This window comes from Cupressus sempervirens, chromosome 6 (assembly GCF_028749045.1).
Source record: "Cupressus sempervirens isolate cs-2001-9-10 chromosome 6, ASM2874904v1, whole genome shotgun sequence".
In the NCBI taxonomy this organism is placed as follows: domain Eukaryota; kingdom Viridiplantae; phylum Streptophyta; class Pinopsida; order Cupressales; family Cupressaceae; genus Cupressus; species Cupressus sempervirens.
This window is the reverse complement of record NC_143123.1, coordinates 629,338,948-629,354,572: the sequence shown is the minus strand read 5'-3', so window position 1 is coordinate 629,354,572 and position 15,625 is coordinate 629,338,948. Positions and strand designations below refer to the sequence as shown.

The 15,625-nt window shown below is 35.4% G+C and overlaps 2 protein-coding genes across 2 annotated transcripts in view; both read left to right on the top strand.

The window, feature by feature from the left end:
• Positions 1 to 14,447, top strand: part of LOC149553802 (uncharacterized) — a 69,000-nt gene extending 54,553 nt beyond the window's left edge. Inside the window, exon 2 of the mRNA XM_089789163.1 lies at positions 13,948 to 14,447. The gene's annotated coding sequence lies outside the window, so the exon portion shown is untranslated. The remainder of the gene's footprint in view (positions 1 to 13,947) is intronic.
• On the top strand, positions 11,284 to 14,447 carry LOC149553803 (uncharacterized). The gene is made up of 2 exons (XM_089789164.1): positions 11,284 to 12,816; positions 13,970 to 14,447. Exon 1 carries the CDS (start codon positions 11,447 to 11,449, stop codon positions 12,635 to 12,637), a length of 1,191 nt encoding a protein of 396 aa, XP_089645290.1. The 5' UTR covers positions 11,284 to 11,446; the 3' UTR covers positions 12,638 to 12,816; positions 13,970 to 14,447.
• Positions 14,448 to 15,625: the final 1,178 nt, after the last annotated feature.

Below are 15,625 nucleotides of genomic sequence, written 5' to 3'. Positions count from 1 at the left end.
TAAAATTGAAAGTTCTAAGTTTTAAAAATATATATATATATTTTCCTTGGAGGATATTGTCTTAATGAAAATTAAATCAAACTAAATTTAAAATAAACATTATTTATTTTATATATATATATATATATATATATATATATTGTTTTAATAAAATTAAATAAATCTTATTTAAAATAAAATTAAATAAATCTTATTTAAAATAAAATTAATTATTTAATAATTTTATTAAAATCGAAAATGGAGATTTGTTTTATATTTTAAAAAAAAAAAAAAAAAAATTACGATTTAAATTTTTATAAATCGTTTAAAAAAAAAAAAAATGTTTTAAATAGAATTACTTTATTTAATATTGTTATTAGATAATTTAAAATTATTAAATTTAAATTATATTGAAATTTTATTATTATTTATTAATAATTTTATAAATAAATAAATTATTAATAAATATAATATGATTCTTTATGTATCATTAATTAATCTTAGTTATAGTTTGACTTAATTAAGATTAATTGAATCGAATATTTGTGTAAGCAAGTTTAATATTATAACATCGATTTTAATGGAAGCTCAGATTATTATAATCAACAAGGATTATTAATAATTTAATTATTACCTTAGATTGTTTTAGGACTTTGACTTAAGATCAATTAAGGGTAATTAGGTGTTTCATTTGGAGTTAGGAACGGGTTACTTTGTAAAGGTGAACTATGGGTTCTATCTGTTTAAAACATACGTTCAACTGGAAATGGAAACCTCAATAGTATATTATCAATTAAATTGAACTATAAAACTTTTTATTTGAAAATAAACACTGAAAACTGAAACCTTATTGTTTAACTCAACTGTATATTTCAAATCAAAACCAATTGTGAGACTATGATGTTTTCTATATATTGTTTATGTTTGAGTGTTATGGGGTTGGTTTAGCATTGACCAGTTTAGGTTGTCCCCAGAGGCTCGGGGTTGTGAATGTGATGTTATGATGATTTGTTCTCGATCTTTTCAAACCAACCAAGGTAATGTGATAGTATGCTCTATGATGGATGTATTTACTGTTTGTTATTGCTTTCCAATTTCCTTGTGTGAAGCTGAGGTGTATGTATTTGAGATACTTGACTTAACCATTTTCGAGTCTCGATCAGTTATATTTGATAACCATTTTTGAGTCTCGATCAGTTATACTTGGTTTGCTTTTCGGTCGCTTAAGAGGACTGAAGTGTTGGTTATGTTTTTGATGATGTCATGTTTTGACTTGACCATTTTGGAGTCTTCGATCAGTATTGTAATTTACTATTGGGATACTTTCTGGTTGCTCATTGGAGAACCATTGGATTTTGTGATTTATCATTGATGCCTTCAGTTGCTGATAGAGAACTGTCGTGATCATATGATTATTATTGGATGCTTATCTGTTGCTCATGAAGAACTGATGTAATTTTGTGGCTTATCTTTTATGATGTTTTTCAGTTGCTTGTATAGGACTGAGGTGATTTTATTATGATTCTTGATTTGTGATTTCATGAGCCTAGGGTAGGTTATCTATGTGTAGAGTCGGGAAGTGGCTTGCAATGGGGATCGGGGCCCTAAGAGGCTGCCTGGAGTAACCCATTGTAAGTTGTTTTAATAAGTGAAAACATTTACACTAAATAAGGGAAAATGAACCTAATAAGATAATTGTATGTTCTCTCCCATGCCTTGAGTGCTAGTACAGACTAGGATGGGGTAGAGAGAACGCTTGGTTACGACCTTGCACTCCATAGTATGCCTCGTCAGTACGAGAGGATACTAGTGGCCGCAGGGATCAGTAGGGACCCGGGATTCCTAAGGGATTGCTCGGGTAACTTCTACGTGACTTTTGCGATGACACTTTCCCGCTTGCATATTAGGTTTCCTACGTGTCTTGTGGTACCTCTGGGATTTAGATGTCGATCTTTTTAGGAACCCTTGAGTTAGCATTCTTATAGGATTTCCTGGACTTAGAGAGTATTTATGATTATAGGTTTTGTTATCCTATTTGGGACTTGAGACTATCTCCTCAGCGCGGTGGGAGTGGACCATTTAGGTTCCACGCGGTCGGGTGGTAGTGCTTTTACTCTTACCATTGAGATCCGTTCTGTGGTCACCGTGGCTGGAGTTTTCGTGATTGGGATTTACCTTCACTATGTCCTTGGATTATTATGATGGATGGTTAGATTTTATGTTAGATGTTTTATCATTATGGATGTATGGACATATCAAGTATGGTGAATAGTTTTGTATATATCTTTACTGTACTTTGTATCATGGATTCATGGAGGTTGATGTATTTCTATTATTACATATGTATATTCTTTTAAGCCTTTCATACCCTGTGACTTGTATAGTGGATGATTGAGCATTCCGAATTAATTTGCCGAGAGGCATTCGGAACAAATGTATATTATGGACATGGGACTTTCTGATTATTCTTTCATATGTATGTGATAGTTGTTAGACTTAGAATTAATTAAATTTAAATGTGACTCAACGTCTTGGGATCTTTAAGAAATGTAACTTACAATGTATGTTGTCAATGATTACATGTTATTGCTTCCGCTACTATGTGTTTGATGTGTACGTTATACTTCTTGTTAAAAAAAAAAAAAATGTTTAGCAAACTTAGTAAAACTTTAGGTTAATTCTTTTGGATCCCTTGGCGGGGCGTTACATAACTCCCATGCACTGCTGATGGTGAAAAGCCATCACAAGATAAATAGCAAGAATTGGAACCCAAACCAAATTTTCTTGCCATCAACTCCTCAACACAAGGATCAAATGCTAACTGATGTACATACGTTGCAATATAATGTTGATAAAAAAAACCAACCTTAGTCAACAACTCACCATGAACAAGTGATACAACCCATTGTGACTGATCACCAGCTAAGTCAGGAGATGTCATAGCCAAAGGAGTAGAATCAATAACAACACCCGCTGAAGCATCACTCTGAAACTCCTGCTCTAAGTCATGTATTATCAAGCTGTCAACTGTAGAACCTATCGCCATGTCATGCCCATCACAACCCTCATCCTGAGGTGTCAAACTATCCCATAACTGATGACAAGCACTAGGAACCAAAGTACATCTTTGTATCATCATCTCATCAACATGGTCATCAAAGGTAAATTGATGAGTGTACCTCATAGTGTAATGCCGATAGAATGCGCCAATCTTAGTCAGTGGCTTAGACTGTGATCCAGATGAAACTAACTGCAATTGATCATTAACCATGTTGGAACTAACTACTACCTCCGAAGATATCACCAGGGGAGTAGTATTACTAGCAGGAACCATGCCAACTGCTGACTCACCAACATCACACATGATCTTTGATACATCTCTAGTCTCCGTGCCTTCAGTACTAGAGGCCACCACCCTGTCAGGCATACAACAATCTGCTACAACACCCAACTCGACTAAACCTGACTCTAGTGGGAATGAACCTGATATGCCAATGTTAGTATCAAGGATGGATGCATCCCCATCTCCATTGTCTTTGACAATCTCGACCATGGACATCCTCAAATCACCAAACACCATAGCTTGTGACTGTATAGAATCAGGTAAAGACTGTAGTCGCTCTAACTCCATGGTCACCTTAGCCAAATGAAACTGTGACTCCTTGAAAGCCAACTGTGTACTCTCAAGAATCTCAAAAGTCACCTCAAGCTGCTCAGTAAGCTCACTCACCTCATCTTCCTTGGCCAACAATGCATCATATGCTGTACTGCCCCACTCCATAAGATAATCTCTGTCGGCTACCAACTGCATATAATTCTGTCTCAAAATCTGAATAGCCTCCCATAAAGAGTGGATCTCTGTCAAGGAAAGATAACTTCCTTCCTGCTCATCACTAGTAGGAGAACCCCATCCATAAACTGCTAACAACTGACGAGTAGCATCAAAATGCTGGCAAGTGATAGCAATGTCTCGGTCACTAACTCTTAACTGATTAGACACATGATGGCACTGGCTTGACTGTCTCATACAAACCTCCTCTGATGTACTGTCTAAAGGAGTATCCTCAAAGTCACTAGTCTCTAGAGTATTACAATCCATACCCTGTGAATCAAATCTAAAGCTCATATCAACATACGGAGTATCAAAAACATTAGTACTGCTGTCCAACTCCTCAGTACCCAAGGAAACTAAGTCTTCAAAATTGCCCACTACATCCTCCTGGATGTCATCAATGCCAATATGATCTTGGGACTCATCTGTATACACTGCCAAATATGAAATATCATCAACACATTCCAGCCAGTATGGTCGACTGGATATATGAACAAAGCCCAACACCGGTGTATAAAAACTAATACCAACATCAGATAAGATACTGGCACAAGAAAAGACAACACCGTGTAATCTGCTAATCAAATCCATGATAGCACCCAAACAAACACTACTACCAAAAAGTGTTAAAGATCTCCAATCACCTGAATCCCAAACGCTAATATAACAATCTCTAGTCCATATCCATAAACTAGAATCAACTGGTAACTCAAGCAAACTCCTTACCTGAGTAATATGACCAATACCAACTAACTCCACATACTTGTCATGATGAGATAATGAAGTCACAATACTATCTTTGTTCACCTTCAGCTGGCTGGACAAATCATGTGAAGTACTACCAGCCTCAACCTCATGTGATGAAGCATCTAACTGTGCCTGGTACTCTTTCTTAGCAAAATCATGAATGCTCAATGTTTGCTCATCTCTACCAGGTATCTCACCATCCTGCACAACAACATCCTCATAATCATCATCTGAACCCACTACACTGTAGTCACTGCCTGTTGTAACTATACCATCCTGAATACCTGTGGCATCACCCTGTGACGACATGTAAACAATTGTCTCAATTTGAGTATCAAGTTGACCATTACTATCAATCTGTGTAATATCCTTTCCCACCACCTCCTGTGGCAGAGTAGAATCTGAGACCTCTACTTGGCTGTCAGCTAGTTTTTCAAACTCCTCATGCAAGTTCTTGGGAATTGTGTCATCTGTCATGTGAGAAAATTTGCCAAATAGAAATCCAGTCAACTTATCCACCTTAGTTGGGTCGGACAACATGTCATTCATTATACGGTGGTGCTCAACCAACTGTTTAGACATGTCATGGCTTATTTTCATAAGTTTATCTCGAATGTCTAAATAACCATCCTTTCTACTGTTTTGACTTTGGATATCAATTGTCCAAGATCGTGTCCTCTGAGACTCTGTACTATACCTGTCCATTCTGGATAAAGTAGAGTGCAACCCCAATAGTATATAACTTCTTCAAACACCAAGAACTAACATGCAAATGATTAGAAGTAGCATGCAACCATAGATTTTGACATGCAACTGATTAGAAGCAACATGCAACCACCAAATTCACCAAGAACTAACATGCAAATGATTAGAAGTAGCATGCAACCATAAATTTTTTCATGCAGCTGATTAGAAACAACATGCAATCATCAATTATGACATGCAAGATCTGGGTAGTTGTCAAAAATGCAAGATCTGGGTAGTTGTCAAAACTGACATGCAAGATTTGGGTAGTTGTCAAAACTGACATGCAAACTTCTACAACCACCAAATTCACCAAGAACTAATATGAAAATGATTAGAAGTAGCATGCAACCATAAATTTTGACATGCAGCTGATTAGAAGCAACATGCAACCATAAATTATGACATGCAAGATTTGGGTAGTTCTAAAAACTGAAATGCAAGATCTGGGTAGTTGTCAAAACTGGCATGCAACTTCTACAAACCCTCAGGCTGGCAAGATCATGGCTCTGATACCATTGAAATGTCCCTTTTCTGATTTTTTTATGATATTCCCAACCTCTAATCAGATTTTTAAGATCAAACAACTAATATCACAAAGATCCTCCAAATTTCTCAAGAAACCCCAAATCGGGTATGCTAGAAATTGTGCCAAAAGTTTCACAGCTTTACCAATTATTAATAAATCTGAAAGTGGACATTTTTACAGAAATTTCAGCAGCATAACAGCCTACAAAAATGACATTTCCAGATCCTTATAACCTTTACACAACAGTTCTCAAATGTAGGACAAAAACTATGCTCATCGGGCTCTCGAAATTAACACAAAAATGCCCGGAAACACCACACAAACACTAATAAACTATCTCAGAAGTTTAATCACGTCCCAATACATATATTTAGCTCTATTTTAACAGCTTAAAGTCTGAAATACAGCAGCAACCAAAACTGATATGAAATGCTCAACTGAAAACACCAAACTCATGCAAAAAACACACCCAAAAACCCACAAATCTACACTGTTCAGCACAAAGGAAAACTCTGTATGAGCATGCACATGGAATGGCTTCAAACTCCCCATCCTTAGCCTTCCTGGAAACCTGCAAACTCCCGTTCTTGGGTCTCCCTGGAAACCTGCAAACTCCCGTTCTTGGGTCTCCTTCTCCACAGGTTTGGCAGCCTTTGAAGAATAACAAAGAATGAGCAAAAATCAAGTTCTCCCTCCGCCCAACATGCCTCCAAACCCCTTAAAAGAGGCCATAACCGTAACTCACATCCAAGAGAGGTTAATGAAACATATTTTAATAATAATTTCATTTATTAGTCCAACGGTTTCCAAAGATTAACCCCCTTTTTTCGAAACTTCACTTTCTTGGGCCTGCCTGCCTTAGCAAAGATTATTATTTTTCTATAGAATTAAAGGAAGAAAAACATGATGAAAACTAGAATAGCTAAAATTTCTCATCACCAAATTTAGTCTATTTATTTGGGAAAAATTGACTCTTATGGAAACAATTATGTCTACCATAAAAAAATGTTCTCAAAGGCAAGATGAGGGTTGTTGGTGCTCAAGTGATTAGAGGGTGGCGTCACTTGGTTGAGTGGCAATATGATGATGGATAGGTTGAATTTTGAAGGTGTTCAACTGGTGGTGAACTAGTAGTGAAGGGGTTGTGTTAATGATAAGAATATAACACTAGTAATTGATGGGTGAAGCTATGTAAGCAACCTACTGACTATTAGCAATTCATTTATTGTTTGACAATTAATTGATGCTGATTTGTTCTAGTTAAGATGGTGAGAACCTCATTTTTTAATATTTATTGTTTCAATCATTTTTTCTTCCCTTATAGTACAACTTACAAAGGGTAGTATATGTTAGGATTAACCTCAAACATAAATAACAGTTACATGCAAATATATCCAATGCCATAAAATAGTAGATCGCATAAAAGAGAACACAAGACACTAAGATTTAACGTGGTTCACCCAATCCCAAGGCTACACCCACCAAGAAGTCCAATATTATTATTATTATCCAGTGATTACAACTTGATTGTAATTTGTAATCCCTTACAGCTCAATACCGCCGCAAGAAGCTACAATATCACCATTCATAATGAAATCCCTAACTCTAAGCCTTTGAGTACAAGCTTTTGTCGCTTACAAAATTAGGGCTAGAATAATAGAAAAATAGTAGTTGATGCCTTTTACAATATAAGAGCATTTTTGGCTTTGGGGGTGCTGCCCTTAAAAACCCTCGCAGGGGCATTGCCCCTTGACCCCACCCTGTACTATGACAGGGAGCGCACCTGGGCCGCTGTCCCTTGACCCCGTTTTGGGGGCAGCTCCCATAGAAATAGTTTGGAGGAAAATTGTGTCGAATAAACCTCTGAGTCTGATTTGGTTCCACATCACAAAAGTATGCTTTTGTAGGATTTTTTTTCTTTGTACCAATATTGATACAATATATATGTATATATTATAATATGAGTTTTCCTCCCCTTATATTTGTAACTGTGTGATTCATTTTGGCACGAAACTATATGTTTTTAAAGATTTATTCTAGATCCTAATTTAAATCCTCATTTACAATTTTTTAAAATCTTCATTTTAGGGAAATGAAAGTTACAACTTTCTTGGAGATTCTAATTTAAACAAGAATAAGGAAAAAAAAGACAAAGAATCACTAGAAAGCCTACAATCACCCAAATTGCAAGGAAAGCACATACACACCTAGAATTTTGTTGCATATTATTTAACCCCTTTTAATCCTGAAGATCAACAGAGTGCAAGACAAACCATAAGAATGTTTAAAAATATTATAAATTGTAAATTTGTAAATCTTTCAATTCCCTAAAACATTAACTCCAAATATATAAGGCTATGATACCATTTTTAGAATTAAATATATGGCTCACCTAAACAATTTATGTTGAGAAATAAGAAAAATAAAACCTTTAAATACTTATAGAAAATTGCATATAAAGTTTATGATAAATGTGCAACATCATGGGTTCACTAAGAAAAGGTGTTGAATCGATAGCAAGGAGAAATGTGTTACAATATCTAGTTATACTAGTTTTCAAATCTAATGAAGATGATGATGAACTATCCTCAACTTTTTTCTATAAAAAAAGAAGGGAATTGTTTATCTAACTTCCTAAACTTGCGAAGATAATATAGAATAGCAAATGGAATATAATATTAATAGATGTTTAATTAAATGTAAAATATTAAAAATATGAAGATGTCATAAATCTAGTAATATGAATTTAAATAGAAGAAATAGATATTTTTATTAAGATTATTATGTAAGAACTAGTTTTCTATTGCAAACCAACTTCCCTAGATAGTTAACAAAGTGGTTAATAGGGCCTTAAACCCCATACTTTGATGTTGAAGGAGGGGCATTGAATGCTAGTAGTTAAAGTTACATATTTTCTTAGGAGTACATGGGATCGATGTACCGAATGAGGCAAACTTCAAATCTTGTTAGAAATTTTGATGTGGTACAAGTTTGTCTGATTTTGGGATAATGATTTTTGGAGTCTTTTCTTGCTATGTAGATTCCTTTCAATTATAACCAATTATGGGGATACTATGTTTATAGGTCAATTTTCCTCCTATGGCTCTTAGATGGAGTAAATAGGTAAATCTATAACTTGGTTAGAATTTCTTTGTTTCCACACTAGTGATTGAATGTACTCCAACCACAATTTTTTTGTTGAAAGAGTCATGTCCAAGGTCATTTTTCATTAACAAAAATAAATAAGTTTAGTGAGATAAGTGAAACTGAATGTATATGAAAATTCATTGATGTTGTTCTAAAAAGGGTTACCTTATTCATAAAGATTTATATGAAAGGAATAATTATAAAAATGAAGCTAAACAAAGGGTCATGGATAAGGACATTAGCAACATTCAGGGGAAGGTGTCCAAACTGGATACGAGGATGGGTAACTTGGAGAAATTGCTCAAACAACTGGTGGATAATGTGAGTATTCTCTTGAAAAGGAATGAGCCTGATAAGGGCCAGGATTCCCATCCTACGGTTGACTCTCAGGGACCAAGCAAACGTACCCGTGCTCACTCTAAGAAGAATGAGGTGACCAGTAAGAAGGACGAGGTGAAGGCTACTGCTGACAATATGCAAACTCTGGTGGATCAGGTTGTTGACCTGATTAATACTTCTTAGCTGGTCGGTTGCTGTTCCTTTGCTGTTCTTTTGCTATTTTTTTCAGCTGTCTTTTGTGACCTCCTGGTTGTTTTTGTTGGAGGTCTGTTTCATGTTGCTATTGGATACTTTTCACTATTGCTCTATTATTTTGTTTATCTCTAGACTTTTGATGTTGTAAAGGTTTCAGGTCCTTTAAAACCTATTTTTACTTAATCAAAACAATAACAAATGAAGAAAAAACTAGAGAAGATGGTATAGAGTTAAATTTTCATGGCGTAAACTAGAGTTAAGATTCATATAGAGAATTCAAAGTAAATATTACAACAATTAACACAAGACATGAATTAATAAGAAAATAGAAGGTTATTAGAAAATTGGTAGGAACTACAAAGGATAAAAAATATAAAAATGATTATGACGAGAGAAAGAATAGGTAAAGAAACATTTTTGGATGAAATATATATAGATAAATGCACTTGAGTGAGGTTAAGAGAAGAAAAATGTGGAAACTATTGAATGAGGATAAGACAGGAGATGCGAAAGTTAGTCAAAAGGACATAAGCAAATGGAGTTGAGGAGTATAAGAATGTGAAAAGAATAATAAGAGGAAGATAAATTTGACATACAAATAAGATGAGGAGGAAGGCAAACAAGGGGGTGCAACAATATGGAGAGGGAGGGGGTTTATATAGGTATCAAGTAGAGGATGCGACTCAATCTTTAAGCTCCACTCATTTTCTTAATTGAGATCTAAAGGGTGGTTTCTAGAGTAGCTTATCTGAGTTTCCTTTTTAAATTTTTATCTTCTTTGGTTCTAACTTGCATAAGCTCCACACAACTATGTTGTTTGGTATTTAAGGAATATTTTGTAAGAGAGATTATGTGCTATGTTTATGTTTGATGTGAGTACTATGCTACCTAATTTTAGTTTTAATGGAATGACCCATTTTGCCAATGTATTGAGCCCTACAATACAATCAATTTTATATGTTCTAAAGTCAAACACAATGTCTCTTGGATTAACAAGATGAGGTTTTCGATGATGTTAAATCGTTTAAAAGCACAATATGGCCTTTTTTAGAAAGGTTTTTGAGTTCTTGTTGAAGATACTTTTCATGTAAAAAAGATGATAGTATATATATTAATTCTCATTACATATATAAGAGGCCCTCGTAACCATGGTCTTTAAAACACTTAAATATTTGAACAAAGGGAAGGGTACTAGTAGTTGTTATATTAAACTTGACACACCTTAAGCTCATAATGAGTAAATCACATTGCAATGTTTTCTTTGTTGTTTATGTATGCGACTAGACTACTTGTAACTACTGTTTTGACTTTAAGTTAGTGAAGACAAATATTGTAGAATTCATTATGCACACAGGGGCTCAAAATGGTTATACTAAAGTATTGTTTGACATATTTGCAATTGCCCTAGTAACCTTTGTTTTGACAACCACAATTTTTGAAGAATTAATCTAATATTTATGTACACAACACTAGTAATTGTATGCTATTCCTACTAATTAAAGTTATATAATTGATCTAATTATTTTTTTTTTTGTCATTTATTGAATATTGCTAATAAGAACTGGTTGCCCTAGAATAATTTTTGATAATTTTATAAACTAAATCTAATGAATGATAATTGAAATAGTTAATAAGGACAATAAAAAGAAGCATTGAAAAAGACTGAAGATCAATGTGACCGAGCTTTCCAAATAGTGTTGGAGTATGTAAATGTCCACTTTCCTTTTAAGTAGGGTTTCCACAAGGGACTTTATATTGGTGACCATTAGACCCCTTGTATCTATGCATCATATGCTCATTGTGTTTAACGAAAGCAAAACCCTAAATTTCATTTGAAATGGAAGATAAGGGAAGAGACAATAAAACCTTGCTTCATTCGATCCCACAACAGAGGCTCACTGTTCTGCCAACATCAGAAGATCAAAGCAATACTCATGAGAAACAGACTCTTTGTTCGCTTGCTTGCTCGGCACAGTTTGTTCTTGAATCCTCTCTCCCCATCTCCCCCTTCCATTCTACTTAGAAATCTTTCAACAGTTTCAGAGACCGGGAATGAGAATGAAAGCTCCATCAGTACCCATATGCAAAACCCTTTTGCAAATTTCGCTGCCACCAAGTTTAATCTTTCTCCGAGAAACATTAAATCGATTTTCGATCGTGCTCCGTGGCTGCAGAGGATTCGAACCCTCGACCGGGTTGAGCAATTCGTCAATGTGCTGAGCGAAAATGGGTTCAGGGAAGAACAGATCGCCAAAATGATGATGAGCTTGCCAACGTATCTGACTACCAGTATGGGAAGAATAATGGAGCCCAAGATTCGACTTTTCAAAGAGCAGGGCATTCAGGGGGAGGACCTTGCCAATATTTTGACTACCAGACCCCGTATATTGACCAGAGGATTGGAGGATGATCTTCTTCCCAAAATGGAGATTCTTCAAAACTTGTTTCAGTCGCAGGATTTGTTCGTCAAAGTCGTGCGGAGAAACTCGGTAATTCTTACCCATTCTGTGGAGAAAACCCTAAAACCCTCGCTTGCTTTTTGGGAGGGGTTTGGTTTTAGCGGATCGGAGCTCACCAAGTTAATAAGCTCGCGGCCGAGCCTTCTGCAGTACTCTTCTTTGACGCCTGATAAGGTTGATTTTTTTCACAAGATTGGCATCGACAAAGAAAACAAAATGTACCAGTATGTATTGGTTATTATGGTTACTAACCCCATGAAAACACTAGAAGCTAAAGTGCAAAATCTTCAACTGTGCGGACTCTCGGAGGAGAAAGCGTTTGAGTTGCTAAGAGTTTGTCCTAAAGCCCTTGGTTTTAGAGCAGATAGGGTTAGTAGATTTATGGATTTCATAGTCAACACAATGGAGCTTCCTGCCTATTCTGTAGTGAAGTACCCCCAATATTTAAGTACGAGCTTGAATAAGGTTATTAGGCCTCGGTTTCTAGTTTGGCGAGCGATGACGTCCATGTATGGGCGGAAGCAGCGTAAGGGCCTGTCGCTTCACGGTATCATTTTCATGTCGGAGAAGAGGTTTCTAAACGATGTTTTACAAAGGCGTCCGGCATTGTATCCAATTTATGAAATGGCTTTGAGTAATGCTTCAGAGATCTCAAGTAAAGCTTAAAGGATTATGAAGTGCGACACTCCTGTTCAAAGGATGAAGCGATGAACTTTGGCAGTGTATCAGTTCTTCTGCATTTACTTCTTCCTATGGGGGAACGGGATGGTAGCTTAATATAAAAGTGCTGTTCTGAAAGAAAAAGGACTGCTACGGGGTTTTCTATGTAATTGATCTTCAAGCCGGTAAGCACACCCAGTGTAAGAATTCTCAAGTAGTTTGCAAATGGTAGTCATCTGGTTTGAGACGTAGCCTAAAATCTTGTAACAACTGAAATAGTAATTATCATTTTGATTGATTCCCGAATTAATGTTAGGACAAGACATTTGATAAGTGGTCTGGGACTTATACATCTACTACACATTTGTAATCATATAAAAAGGTCGGGAAAAAAATTTGCCTAAATTTGCCATCTCCATAGCTCTGGGTTTGATCTACTGCAATTTGAGAGAACCTATGTGAGCTTATGCAGAGTTACGGTATTAGGTTTTGAAGCCACCAAAAGATAAAAGCTAAAGAAGGTCAGCAATTCTGTGAGAAGTTTCTACGAAGTGGGTAGCATAAGAAATATGATTTGCCAGCCCTAAGAGATGAGTGTTTACCAGTTCTTCTTCTGAGTATGCATTGGTTTGTTTTCTACAACCCCTGGATGACTATACTGCTCAGATGCTCTCATAATCTTTCACTCTTCAGTTTTATATTATGTTTGGCTCTGTAAGTATTCATAGAGGACCGTATAAAGCCATTTTGAGCTTTTCCATACCGTATAAAAAGCTATTTTGAGCTCTGTAATGGGAGATAATTCTGTGCATGACTTAAACTGCTGTTTCTACTCCATGACCTGCACTTTGTATCTAATACTCTGTTAAACCAGAAGAAAGAAGAAACAGACCGACACAAAATACAGAGGTTTCAGACGATGCAATATATAGTTTATCTGAGAGGTGATAATGACATTCACATTATATCACAGTAACATGGAGACACATGGAGACAAGTACCCCTTTGCTCACTAAGTGGTGATGTTTCCTTGTTATTATTTGTTGATTCAATTATTTATGTTCAATGTTCCAATTCAATACAATGTTAAGAATTTACTCTTTTACATCTTTATATGTTATATTGCAATAAATCTCTTCATAACTAGCATTTTGAGTACCATATGCATAGTATAAATAATCCCTTCTACTGCCACCATTCAGCATTTCCCAAATTAAGACCCATCTGATTTAAATGATCAACATGATTTTTTTTTTTAAATTTGCCTTTTGTTTTAGCATTATTTTTTTAATTTTAATTTTGCCTTTTTGTTTTAGTATTCATGAAGTTATTGCACAGGGATGAAATGGAATGAAAGCCTACAGAGCATGGATGTCAGTAACTGCATCGTAAAGGCAACTCAAGAATAGAGAGGAAGAGAGTCTCAGGGGTCATCAGGCAGCCCCAATTACAGGGACAAGGGTAAAATCATATGGGAGAATCAACGTCCGTTTAGACTGTAATAATGGAGCAATACAGAAAAGGAGATGAATACACCTGGAACGAAAAAATATAACTTTGCATAGCTAATGGATGGTTAAATTTTTCATAAACAGAAAAAGAAGACTGGGAGTTCTCGCACGAAGGATAATATGTAATAGTAAACTGGGAGATTGTAAGGCAAAGATAGATTTAATGAAAAAAGAATTTGCTAGTTTTGAATATTAAAAAAGTATATGCTAGAATACCTAAGGCAGCGTTTGAGAGGTGTACAGGGAAAGCAAAGGACCACTTAATAATAAATCTGCATGACTGGCACTTTGAGAACATTCCTTTATTATAGGCTTTCAATATGAACTTTTGGTTACAAGTTAGAACTGTGTAAGATCTGAATTAGTAGTTTTTATATGCAACTGATTTTTGGAATATATTTAATTTTTTATTGTTAATAAACAATACGATCTATTGTTAGGATGAAAGTAAAGACCAGAAAATGATCCATCGTCGTAAGGAATATTTTATTGGCAATATGATTAGTTAGATGTCTTGATAGTTGTCATTTATCGAAACACATACTCAACATTTCATTTATGCATTCATAGACAAAAAATTGTCCAAATATTAGACAGCTTGGAGGAGGTACATTGAACAAATCTCAACAATGGAGAAAATGCACAAAGAATTAGCTTATGCACAGTTGAGGAAAGGTTTGTACCAATGTCATGATGACGTGTACCAGTGCACATGTGTGCATGGTTATTATAGCGCAAGTTACAGATAGTTTAACTATGCTGGTATTTAATAGTGCAAAACAGAGCATAGCAGAAAACAGAGTTGTACGACTTTAGGAATTGTTTTAGTTTCAAAATAATCACTAAGTCATGTTAAGTCGACTATGTGGATGTTATTTAACATTATGTCAAGTGTGTGAAGACATGGAAGCCGACTAAGCAACAATTGGTGAATGTGCAAGATATAAGTAAAGATCTTATGTTGCACAAATAGTGGAAAAGTGAGTTGTGCAGTGAGTGTATGTGATGCACAGATTTTGTGGAAGTTGCATGATTATATGTGACATGCGAACTGCGAAATCTGATGTAAGATCAGAGCAAGTGCGAGTTACAACAAGAAGCCCGTATTGTATGTATATCTATTTTGTGAAGGAATTGAATTGTATAATTGCATGTTAGGGCGGTGGGCTCTTCTTGCATACATTGTTATTGATCTACCAACTCCTAACATGGTTGAGGCTTTTAACAAGGCCTAGTCTTTTAACAAGGACTCGAGACACTATATGTACTTTATAGACTCTTAACAGGGTCAATATCTTTAACCATATCCTATTGTTTAGTGAATTATCTAGTGGGTATCATCCCCATCAGGGTTTTCCCTTGGCCAGGGTTTCCTTAGTGAACAAATAAGGATGTTGTGAGTTCTCTATGTGTATGGTTATATTTACAGTTCAACATTGTTGGTTTACTTTCATATGCAAGTTATAAAATAATTGACAATATT